The 13202-nt window shown below is 36.3% G+C and overlaps 1 protein-coding gene across 16 annotated transcripts in view; it reads right to left on the bottom strand.

The window, feature by feature from the left end:
* Positions 1-13202, bottom strand: part of PUM1 (pumilio RNA binding family member 1) — a 148115-nt gene that overhangs the window by 69161 nt on the left and 65752 nt on the right. For 10 of the 16 annotated variants that reach the window (XM_077150528.1, XM_077150527.1, XM_077150520.1 and 7 more), the window contains 2 exons: positions 3156-3264; positions 2048-2226 (listed from right to left, as the gene is read on the bottom strand). The exons of 3 other annotated variants lie outside the window; for them this stretch is intronic. In XM_077150528.1, the coding sequence (XP_077006643.1) occupies positions 2048-2226; positions 3156-3264 (288 nt within the window). The remainder of the gene's footprint in view (positions 1-2047; positions 2227-3155; positions 3265-13202) is intronic. 3 more of the 16 variants (XM_077150522.1, XM_077150533.1, XM_077150536.1) reach the window with 1 other exon arrangement.

Genomic DNA, 13202 nt, shown 5'->3' with positions numbered 1-13202 from the left:
ATAGAAATAATTTCTAATGAAGTAACTGTTCAAAAAAGTCAAGTCCAGAGTTTTACCTTTCTCCAAATCCTAGGTATTTTTCTGCTTCCTATAAACTTCACAGTAACCCAGGCATATATGCCTTATAGTTAATGTTCAAGGAATAGAAACAGATTATGACACACATGACAGAAAATTCAAAACTAGGGCCACGCAAGTTCCAATTTACTCCTCTCCCCTCAGCAACTAATTAACACATTATACTGATTTTTATCTTATAGTAAATAACTGAAAATTGTAGGTAGATTAGAAGACAGCACTTCCTCTCCAAGGAATCTGTACTCAAAAGATGAGCAAATTGCGGGGTCAGAAAAAGAGATAAGCTGGGGATAAGGTGAAAAAAGAGAAGCAGTAACGCCATTCTTCCCATGGGACAAAAGGAAATGGTAACTTGGCTTGATCCTATTCCTCAACATCCAAAGGATAGGTCATGTTCTTCACAAGAAGCCTCTTAGGGAGGTTCAAATAAAAGAAACCTTTTTCTATCTGATCCACAGGCCAATAAACTTTACTTAGGTCTTTGCAGGGTCAGAAGACCCAGAAACAATCAGGTCAGCTTTAGAATGGCTAGTACTCAAAACTCAACACAAAAGCCCCAGTTTATCCCTTGATCTTCCTAAAAGTTATTATAAAAAATAAAAGATCCTTATCAGGCCAAATTCTCCACTCCAAACTTCTTGATACGGAGCTTGGAGAAATTCTAACAAGACTTCTGAATTTAAAAAGTTCAATTCACTTCATTTTTTCTGGATTTGCAGTGCAGAAGAAGTTAAAATTAAAAGCTCCAGCCACATGGCAAGTGTCAATGTCAACTGAAGCCATCACCTGTGACATGCCTAGAGCTAACTCCACGTGGATTCTGATTACCTTAGATGCTGCCTGCTCTTCTCATGCCAACCAAGTCAACAATCACTCATTTCATGCCCACTAACATATTAAAATACTCTACTGGACACTTGAGGAAGATGCACCAAAAATGAACTACTATTACTCTACAGAAGGTTAAAGCAGAATGGGGAAAGCAGGACAAAGCCTCTGCTACTTAGCAACAGATACATGACAATAAAAATACTAAGTAACAAATACTATAAGATAAAGATAAGATACTTACAGAGGCAAAACTGCTCATATGATTTGGGGGAAGGAAAATTCCTTAATGATTGCCAACTGGTGGTATCAGCCCAAAGACATTTCAAGAAGAAAGGGTAGAAAACAAGTTGATTCAGGAGAAAAGTTGGCAAGATAAATTCAGGATGCCTCTCATGGCCTTCCTAGCTGTGGCTTGGAATACAAAGCCAGTCACAGAATAGAAAATGAAGAAGACCCAAATGGAAATACATCTTTGTAGATCTAAAAACTCAAAGATATTAAGAACTCATTTTGAAAAAAGCTATCAAAGATGCTTGAGAAAGACTATGTAAGACTTGAAAGGGGGGAGAAGCTGCTTTACTATTTAGAATCAGAGGAGTCAATGACAATGAATCAGAAAAATACTGAATTTAAAAATTTAACAGAACTTCTAAGCTCCTAACAGGTTGGACGTGAGAAGCAAAGATGTTCAAAGAGGGCCAAAGATGATTCTATAATAAAAGCCTAGTTGGTAAAACAAGAAGGATGCTACATATCTGGTCCATTTTAAGGTTCTTTAGGTTTTGACAAATCCCTGCTCTTAAATTTGGAATTCTCTATTGACATCTGGCCTCCACTTTCCTTTTTGTTTTTTGTTTTAAACTAAAAATGTTGTTTTCTGATAGCCCAATGAATAGAGATTTAGATTTCAGTTCTTACCTCACATTTCCATCTATATGTCCTGAAAAAATATTTTCTATTTTTAAAAAGTTTAATTTACATCTCCTAGTATATTTGCTGAGCTCTATTTACAATAGAACTGTTGAGAAATATGCTGTAATTAGTGTTATAAATATCTAAGGAAACTAAACAGGCATATTTTGCTTTAGGGGGAAAAAAAAAGAGAGATTATAGGAACAAGTTCCTCAAGCCAACTTACAAATCCTCCTTTTCTTAGACAGGAATCGCCCGGGGATGAGCTCAACACATATTCCACCATGCTAACGCCTAGTCCCCCACTCTCCGATCGTGGGGACAGTACAGAATTGACCTCACTGTTCACATGGAAACTCTGACCAGGTCTTCTCTGCACCATGATTGGCTGGGAAACTGAATGATCTACAAAAAAGATACACAAACATGATACAGTGCAGCCAGAGGCTCAAACAAAATTATGAGTGATGTCTCATGGATAAACCAATGACTGGGAATCAGGAAACCTGCTGTGATCAGTTGAGTAAAAACTTTCTATTGCATTTTTTCATAAGTATGACATTCTAAATAAGCTAAGGAAACGGAACACACCTCTTTTTATCCAAGAGAGCAGAAGAATACTAAAGTTTACATAACTAGTTTATCTAAATGGATAAATTAATGTTTACCCCTTTCAAGTAGCAGAATTTCTTTTTAATGTGTTTTATGGTAATATTACTAAAGCAAAAATGTGGTTTTACTGCCCTCTTAAAAACAACAACAATATAATTTGATCTTTTTCTGATGACTCACTGTCATCAAGATCCATTCTTAGATTGTGCTGTAACAGCTCAGCCATATTAGCTTTTGGGTATTCTGCCTCCTCCCTTCCTATCATCTCTCACTTCTTGCTGCTGTCAGTATTTTGTCTGCCTCTACAAGTTTTCCCCATCCCTCTTCAGTGGTCCATGCCCAAAATTGGATTTGGCCCCAACTAAAATTAAAGACAGATCATCCCATGGGGAGAAAAAGAAACATGAACTTCAAATGGCAGGCATGGATTTTCTAATTCCAAGTATGATGACAGCAATTTTAGAACAAGAAGTTACAGCTAAAATTATGGTAATTTCAAATAAGACCATTCCCTTCAATAAAATATTGAAGGTTTGATGTTCTGTTAATTATGTTTTAATAAATTACATCATATAAGCTCCTTAATGGCAATTAATACTACAGAAAAGGACATTGCTTGACATACTTATGTCACTGATATAAAATTCATGACTTCCCAATTGCTGAGGAAAGGAGCTCTAAGACAGGCATAAATCACAGTACAGATGCTAGATCTAGATTACCTGATGTTCCCCAGGCACTGTCTCGCCATTGATCACCCAGGAATATTCCTTTTGGTCCATCTTTGCTGGATTCATCTGTTTCCCAAAACTTTTTACCTGGCAAGAGCTGCTGCAAATTAAAAATAATAGATGCTTTTAAAGAATTCATAAAGGATGAAAGTACAGCAGTCAACACTTTCTTTCAGACAAGGGTACTGAAGATGCTCTTGTGCCCTCAAAGACTTTAATCATAGTGTTCTGACTACACAACACAGCTTATGGTCTGAGCACTACTGTATATTTGGTCAAAGTGATAGAGAAGCCTAAGGCAGGGGATGGGGGACACAGATCATACCATCACAATGGAGGCTCAGTTTAAACATCTAGAATTATTCACTGTAACCTATGCCAAGATTTTTAAAGGGGAGAAAAGGGACTAATATTGGAACTATTAGCTAACTCCTTCCTTAAAGGACTCTTATTGAAAAATAATGTACCTACAACTAACTATTAAAACACTTCTGCCTGCATGTAAACGAAATGACCACTAATTATTAAAACACTTCTGCCTGCCTATGTATGAACTGACCAAACAAAGTTACTCAAGCTGGGGTCCAACTATTAATCAAAACATTTTCATCACCAAAAAGAAAAAAAAAGACAATGCTGACCAGGCATAACATTAACCTGTTCCAAGATTTTGGAAACAGTAGAAAAGCTAGTCCCCCATTAGTGGAAGGGAAATAAAATCTTTTTAATTTTAAGAATACTTAGAAATGCCATTAAAGTAACTTCACAAAACATTCCCATGCTTCAGAGAAATGCAGGCATCTCTGTACCTGACCCAATAAGAGATTTTTTTTTTTGGGGGGGGGCATAGGCAGGCACCGGGAAACGAATCCAGTTCTCTGGCATGGCAGGCAAGAACTCTGCCTGTTGAACCATCGTGGCCCATCTCCAATAAGAAAATTTTAAACTTGCTTCAACCTTTATGCAAAGTACCTTTCAGGAAAAATACAGTATAGTTTTATACAAGATCAGAGTATTAGTGACCACAAGTACAATCTCACTAGATTTGATCACTGGCTTTATTTGCTAAAATGTATCCTCTTATTTCCTCTAAATATGTTTTCATTTCAACTATTACTACTCAGAAGGGAAACATTTGGGATAGTACTTAACCACTGCTTTTGAGCACTAAAAGGCACACTTAGCAGAATTTCTCAGAGGTATAGACTAAAAGCCCAGAAAGCACACAGCATTTGCTCTCCTTGGCAATAAAAAGGTTTACCCTTTTTCAATTTATAATCCATAACACAATGATAATAGAGGAATAACTCAGCTTTGCTCTCACTAAAATGAAACTCAGCTTTACAAACCTAGTTTCTGGGTTTCTCAACACTATTTTGAGAATAAATCTATCTTTAAGTTATCTCTATAGATCTATCACATGTACATGGGTTACCACCTAGACCAAACCAGTTTCCCACCCACTTTCCTCTAATTTGTTACTTTCTAATCAAACTACATCATGACACATTTTGGTCTGATATTTAATTGCAGACACAGAGGTTTATTTGGAGATAAGCAGTCAATTCCTAGTGTACTTCTTGAGTTCATTCCCTAAGGGAAACATAGGGAATGAACATAGTTGATCCGTTAACATGAGGGGATGGAGGGCAGTAAATAAGAGGGAGAGCCCAAACCAAAATTAAGCAGTCGAGTCAGGAAGGCAACTTTGTTGTGTCCTAGGACAAATTACTGAAATGACCTGAGCCTCATTCTCTATTTTACTGATGAAGAAAATTTTATTTTTCAGGTTACTGTGACAATGAGAGATATTGTTGATTAGTGCCTAGCACAGTATCTGCCACATAGTAAGATAGTAATAAATGGTAGTAGATATTACTTGCTTCCAGTGGCATCACACCTAAGCAAAAATAGCTGTCAAATCCCAGAAGGGACACTGAAAAATAATGTAAATTATGCAAAAGACAATACAAGACTTCTTATTTTTTCAATTTTTTTTTCTTTTGATCCTGAAAATGCTTTGTTAAAAGGTTTTGTACCCTTTCCAAATAACATCCTGAATATCTCCTGTATTTCTGCAAGGAATGTGAGCAAACAGGAGTCCACATCAACTACTTCTCTGTGTGCCAGAAGAAAGAATGTCAGCACAAGAGACATCTCATTTGTTGGTTAACTTTAAGCTACATATAATAATGAAAAGAAGTCAGAGGTGACCAAAAAAATTCATTCTTGTCCTTTAATTTTCTTAAGTGTTCATCCTTCTCCACAGAAACTTGGAAATATTTATTCAAAGCTAAGGGAAAAGCTTCTAAAATACAAGCCTCCACATGAAAATATAGTCTGTTCATAATTTGTCAAATTGCTTACTGAAAGCAGCAGCCCTTGAGCTCAAGGATACAAAAAATGACTTTTGGGGTCTTAACATTTTTCATTGTAGCCTGCCAGGTTGTCATAATTTTCTCAAAGTGAACAACAATAAAGAAAATAGGTAGCAAGGTACTAAAAAAAAAAGAGAATCTACTTCAAAGTAGTAACCCCAGATGCAACAACTCTCAAAGGAATACCAAGAAATCCAAGTGTCTAGCTCAGATCCCAAGATACAACTGTTCCTCCCACTATTAACAGCCAATATAAATACTAATTCTAAACAGACGTTAAGAAGCAACTCAGAAAATACTACAATAGAACTCCACATGCTTTGGCAAAGTAGCAGTGAAAGATCAATGAAGACCACAAAGAATGAAAAGGCAAATTTGGCAGAGATAAAGAAAAAAGAGGAGGGTGGCAACACGCTGATTCTGGAAAGAAAAAAAAGATAGGAGAAAGTATGAGTTGCAAAGGTGCTCTTCAAATCAGGATGAAATCAAAATACTGAACCAAGGCAAAGAGAGAACCAATCTTAAAGGTCTATGTATTTACACAGAACCTATCGTTTTCTCTTTCCTCCAAAACATATCCACCTACACCCCTCAGATGTTCTACGCAACTTTTGAAATTACTCCCAAAGTACTCACACCCTTATGCAATCTTCTTCCCCTTGACTGTGGGCTATACTGTACTGACTTGCTTCTAAGGAAGAAAATACAGCAAAAGTGACAGGGTGTCACTTTTGAAATTAACTTTAAAAAGACTGTAGCTCCAGTCTTGTGTCTACACTCTTACTCTTTTGCTTGCTCGATTTGATGAAACCAGCTACTGTGCTGTGAGCTACCCTAGAGAGGACCACATGGAAAGGAAGCAAGGGAGGTCTACAGCCAGCAGTTCTTCAGGAACTAAGGCCTTCAGTCAAAACAACCCCACAAAGGATGCACTAAGCCTACTTAAAATTAGGCCTAAGATTCACCCCCAAAAGAACCTCTTTTGTTGTTCAGATGTGGCCACTCTCTCTGACAAGCAAACTCACCACCCTACCCCCTCTCTACATGGGACATGTCTCCCGGGGTTGAGGACCTTCCTGGCAACATGGGACTCAGCATCAAAGGATTGAGAAAACCTTCTCAACCAAAAGGGGGAAGAGTGAAATGAGACAAAATAAAGTGTCAATGGCTGAGAGATTCCAAACAGAGTCGAGAGGTTATCCCGGAGGCTATTCTTACATATTAAATACATATCACCTTTTTTGTAATGGAGAGGCTGGAGGGAACTGCCTGAAAATGTAGAGCTGTGTTCCAGTAGCCATGTTTCTTGAAGATGATTGTATAATGACATAGCTTCTGCGATGTGACTGTGTGACTGTGAAAACCTCATGTCTGATGCTCCATTTATCTACCTTTTTGACGGATGAGTGAAAAATATGGATTAAAAATAAATAATAGGGGGAACAAATGATAAAATAAATTCAGTAGATTGAAATGCTAGTATTAAAAAAAACAACAACAAGAAGAAGTGAATCCTGACAACTACCATATGTGTGAGTTTGGAAGTAGACCTTTCACCTATTTGAACATTGAAATCTGAGTGCAGACCCGAATGAAAAGTTGACTGCACCCTGGGAGGGGCCCTGAAGAACAGGACCCAGCAAATTCATACCTAGATTCCTAAGGTACAGAAACTATAGCTAAATTTGGGAGCAATTTATTATGTCACAATAGGTCACCAATACAGTTGTAAATACATGGAAAGTGCATTCTTATATTCAAAAGACTTCTTTAGGAGTTTGCTTTCAAGGAATACTTCTTGTCCCATTTCTAATACATGAATCCAAATGTTCAAAAAAAGTACTTTTGAATTTGGAAAAAAATGACTACCTCCATTTCATATTAAATTTTCCCGTACGTTGTCTTACAGCATGCTGTACTAAAAATGACTGGCTTTTTAAATTCTATGAAATTAAATCAACATATAAAGCTTAGAAAGAATTAGTAGCAATTATATATTCAAAGTCAACTAAAATAAATACACCTAAATATTCTAATCTGATCATATTAAAAGGAACTATAATCACAACGACTACTGGGCAACTGCAAGAAGGAATGAAATTGTAAGGAAAGCAACTAGGTAAATGAAGCTTGAGGACAGTGTGTTGAATGAAACAAGTCAGAAACAAAAAGACAAATATGCCTAGAACTATAATATACAACCTTGGAGAGCTGAAATCCAGAGTAGGTTAAGGCCTACCTACTGCAAAAGTTCCAAGATTGTACACTTTTACAGCAGTCACAACTATGCCGGAGTTGTAACTATTATTTCTAAATTCTGAGATGCTATTTGTATATAACCTGGTCATTTCCTGGAACTTCAGGTATTTGTGTTACACCTGAGACTCAGAGTTAAAGCTATGAAGTTATGAAAGTCAGCATTACTCCATATAGTAACTGTTAAAAAAAAGTGGGAAAAGTGATCAGACTTCAACCAGAGATATGAATGAAGCTGCTCTGGATAAGACTAAGGTAAATCAGAATACAGGGTAAAGGATGATATGGTCTGTATTTTATAATTTCAACTTCTGTGTAAGACTAAAGGAGGAGATATTTATTTGGTACAAAGTTTATATATTTGGTAACACATTATTTAATTTAACTTGAATAGTCAGTTTATTCGAACATCATAGTAACATGGAATCTTGAATACGGAGTGAGATCTTACTGGTTTATATAGGTTAATGCGATATCCCAATATATCCCAGAGAAATTGGGGCAGAAAATAAAGAAGTATTTCCAAAGTCCCCTTGAGGGACTGAGGAGCAAAGAGGAAATATTGAACTTTCCTACATGGGAATTCCTGATATTCTTGCAAGGAGTGGGGACAACCAATTTAAAAGCCTGAGCCCTCGATCTTGGTACCCGCCCCTAAGAAACTTATTACTGCAAAGGAAAAGCTCAGCCTACTTATAATTATGCTTAAGAGCCACCCCCAGAGAACTACTTTCATTGCTCAGATGTGGTCTTCCTAGGACAACTCGGCAGGAGAACTCGCTGCCCTCTCTCCTACATGGGACATGACTCCAAGGGGTATAAATCTTCCTGGCAACATGGGACATGACTTCTAGGGATAAGCCGAGACCCGGCATCATGGGATTGAGAAAGCCTTCTTGACCAAAAGGGGGAAGACAGAAATGAGACAACATAAAAGTTTCGGTGGCTGAGAGATTTCAAATAGACTTGAGAGGTTATTCTGGAGGTTATTTTTATGTATTATATAGATATTTCTTTTAATTTTTAGTTTTTAGCTAGAAGGGAATACCTGAAACTATTGAACAGTATTCCAGTAGCCTGGATTCTTGAAGATGACTGCATAATTATACAGCTTCTACAGTGTGACAGTGGGATTATGAAAACCTTGTGGCTGATGCTCCCTTTATGCAAGGCATGGACAGATGAGTACAAAAAAATAAGGGCAAAAAATAAATAAATGATGGGGGGGTAAGGCATAAAAAAATTAGGGTATATTGCAATAATAGTGGTCAGTAAGAAAGAGGGGTAAGGGGCATGGGCTATATGGGCCTTTTCTTTTTTTCTTTTTATTTCCTTTTCTGGAGTGATATAAATGTTCTAAAAATTATCATAGTGATGAATACACAACCATGCAATGCTACTTTAAGTCACTGACTGTATAGTTTGGATGGATTGTATGGTGGATGAATATACTTCAATAAAAACTTTTTTCTTTTAAAGGAGCTGAATTATAATACAAAATAATGATGTTTTTCTTCAATTGTTATTTCAAATTCAACAGCAACCTCTCTGGAGGTAACATCCTCCTCAGCATTGGGTAAAACATTCTAGTTTGCCAACCCACTGGCATAAACTCCAGCAGCTGCTAAACTTCACCTAAGCCACACCTAAATTTAATTACCAAAACTGTAAGCATAACAGTGTATGAAAAGATAGTTCTTGGGCAATGCAACAGTAGCTCAGTAGCAGAATTTTTACCTGCCATGCCGGAGACCCAGGATCGATTCCTGGAGCCTGCCCAAGTCAAAAAAAAACAAGATGGTTCTTGCTTACCCAATCAAGAACTTGAAAATAAAGACTGCCCTTTGACAACACAAAAAGCAACAGATCACAGCAGAGTTTTACGACATTCACTTCAAAGAAATATGAGACAATAAAAGGATTAAAAGATTTGATAATTCTAAAGGAAGGTAAAAGGAAAAAAGCATTGATCTAACAAAAACAAGAGACTCAGGGAGTCGAGGCAGGCAGTACATCCAGTGGCATGTGTAGACAGTGGGCATATGATGCATAAAAAGTCTCTCTCTATAAAAGCAATGAATACATCAGGCCAGATCTAGTAACTTGATTACAGTAGCCACTAAAAACATCCAAGTAAATTCTCTGCCTCATACTCCACTTAAGCAACCTTCCAAGCACTTACCAAGAACTTGGCCTCTTCTTATAGTTGCACAATTATTCTGCCACTTGAGAGTTATTGTTTGAGAGTTATTATAAATTGCATTTTGATTTTTATATATTAGTCTCTTGTGGTTATGGTTAGTGTAGGCCGATGTGATAATCCAATCCAATCACCTCTGAATTAGTAGAGGGGGTCCTTTTCAAGACCCTACAAACTGAGAACTAGGACTTAGGGAGTCCTACCTTCCCCAACAATATATTTTATAGTCTTCCTTGCAATGTCCCGTTAAATGGATTCCTAATTAACTCTCCCCCTAATAGTCCATTCTCAAATCTTAAGGAACTGAACCTGAACCACAGATTTGTAAAATAATTTTTTTTAAGAAAAATAAAGAAATAAGTAAGCTTATTTATAGGGCTTCTGGGGAACAGAATACAAATTAAGCACTGACTGGATTTATAAGCAATGTCAACCACTTGGAAAAATTCTGAATTTTTTTTGGGACACTTTGATTTTTCTTATTTCAACTAACAAAGAAGATAATACACAAAGTCATACCTGAGCAATCATCAAATAGACCCTTAGTAAGAATCCTTTAAACACAGATATAGATGATGAATATGCAACCATGTGATGATATTGTGAACTACTGATTATATATGTAGAACGGAATGGAATGATCATATGTTAAGAATGTGTTTCTTTCTTGTCATATATATATTTTTAATTTAAAAATTAATTAAAAAAATTTTTTTAAAACAACACAGATATAATAAGGGAGCTGCATACAATATGGGCTGAGAACATCAAGAACTCTAGAGGCTTGCATATTTTAACTGATACAGTGGTAAAGCACACACCAACATTCTGAAATCATCAAAACGCTTGTTTTGTCCTATTTATCTGACATATATCCCCTAAGCTTTAGCTTTCTTGTCTATAAAATGGACTGTTGTGAAGTTAAAATAAGATATTGTTTATAAAGGACTAGCACAATGTGGAATTCATGGTATACACTCAAAGAGTAAGCTGTTACTGTTAAGGACAAATAACCAAGAGACTTCACATTATTAATGGCTTATCAATAAAATGCTCTAATATACTCAGCTAGCAGAAGTGGCAAGCACATCATCACCCAGTACAAATCTCATAAAATTAAGAGCCCAAACAAAACACTGCAAGGAAAAAAACAACATTATGACTTTGAAAACTGAGAAAAGGCAAAATGACTGTTAAAGACTTGGGCGTATTTGACCATATCACCGCTGATATTTTGCATAGTATCAATGAGGTTTTCTGATGGCCCCAACTCTAAATTGGCACAACTACTCTGTACTCAAGAGGAATAAAATGTTGAGATCTAGTTACAAACTCAGTACAAGTTGAAAAGAGCAGAAATTTGGATATACAGCCCTTGCGAGCATGTTCAGCTCTGACCATGTTGTAATCTGGCAACTGAAACTTCCAACACAAGCTTAGTTTCACTGGGATGTAGCCAACGCAAGAGTCAAATATCTAATATAACTATAGCTGGTAAGAAATGGTCAAAAAAAATTTTTAATCTCTTAATAAATAGTCTCATCATACCAAGAAAAGGTACATTAGGAGAATTTGTACATTAGGAGAATTTGACATCAACCTTGCAGAAATGACAGAAATGTTCTTTTTTTTTCTTTTTTTTTAGATTTCTATTTTTTATTAATAAAAAAAAGAAATTAACACAACATTTAGAAATCATTCCATTCTACATATGCAATCAGTAATTCTTAATGTCATCACATAGATGTATGATCATCATTTCTTAGTACATTTGCATCGATTTAGGAAAAGAACTAGCAAAACAACAGAAAAAGATATAGAATGTTAACGTAGAGAAAAAAATAAAAATAATAATAATAATAATAAATAAAATATATATATATAAAAAGGAAAAAGTAAAAAAACAAAGGACACAAACAAACAAACAAACAAACAAAAAACTATAGCTCAGATGCAGCTTCATTCAGTGTTTTAACATAATTACATTACAATTAGGTATTATTGTGCTGTCCATTTTTGAGTTTTTGTATCTAGTCCTGTTACACAGTCTGTATCCCTTCAGCTCCAATTACCCATTATCTTACCCTGTTTCTAACTCCTGCTGGTCTCTGTTACCAATGACATATTCCAAGTTTATTCTCGAATGTCAGTTCACATCAGTGGGACCATACAGTATTTGTCCTTTAGTTTTTGGCTAGTCTCACTCAGCATAATGTTCTCTAGGTCCATCCATGTTATTACATGCTTCATAAGTTTATTCTGTCTTAAAGCTGCAGAATATTCCATCGTATGTATATGCCACAGTTTGTTTAGCCACTCATCTGTTGATGGATATTTTGGCTGTTTCCATCTCTTTGCAATTGTAAATAGTGCTGCTATAAACATTGGTATGCAAATGTCCGTTTGTGTCTTTGCCCTTAAGTCCTTTGAGTAGATACCTAGCAATGGTATTGCTGGGTCGTATGGCAATTCTATATTCAGCTTTTTGAGGAACCGCCAAACTGCCTTCCACAGTGGTTGCACCATTTGACATTCCCACCAACAGTGGATAAGTGTGCCTCTTTCTCCGCATCCTCTCCAGCACTTGCCATTTTCTGTTTTGTTGATAATGGCCATTCTGGTGGGTGTGAGATGATATCTCATTGTGGTTTTGATTTGCATTTCTCTAATGGTCAGGGACACTGAGCATCTCTTCATGTGCCTTTTCGCCATTTGTATTTCCTCTTCTGAGAGGTGCCTGTTCAAGTCTTTTTCCCATTTTGTAATTGGGTTGGCTGTCTTTCTGTTGTTGAGTTGAACAATCTCTTTATAAATTCTGGATACTACACCTTTATCTGATGTGTCGTTTCCAAATATTGTCTCCCATTGTGTAGGTTATCTTTCTACTTTCTTGATGAAGTTCTTTGATGCACAAAAGTGTTTAATTTTGAGGAGCTCCCATTTATTTATTTCTTTCTTCAGTGCTCTTGCTTTAGGTGTAAGGTCCATAAAACCGCCTCCAATTGTAAGTTTCATAAGATATCTCCCTACATTTTCCTCTAACTTTTTAATGGTCTTAGACCTAATGTTTAGATCTTTGATCCATTTTGAGTTAACTTTTGTATAGGGTGTGAGATACGGGTCCTCTTTCATTCTTTTGCATATGGATATCCAGTTCTCTAGGCACCATTTATTGAAGAGACTGTTCTGTCCCAGGTGAGTTGG

The sequence above is a fragment of the Tamandua tetradactyla genome, chromosome 2 (assembly GCF_023851605.1).
Source record: "Tamandua tetradactyla isolate mTamTet1 chromosome 2, mTamTet1.pri, whole genome shotgun sequence".
Taxonomy (NCBI): Eukaryota; Metazoa; Chordata; class Mammalia; order Pilosa; family Myrmecophagidae; genus Tamandua; species Tamandua tetradactyla.
Note: the sequence above shows the minus strand (reverse complement) of the source record. Positions and strands in the feature narration are given on the sequence as shown.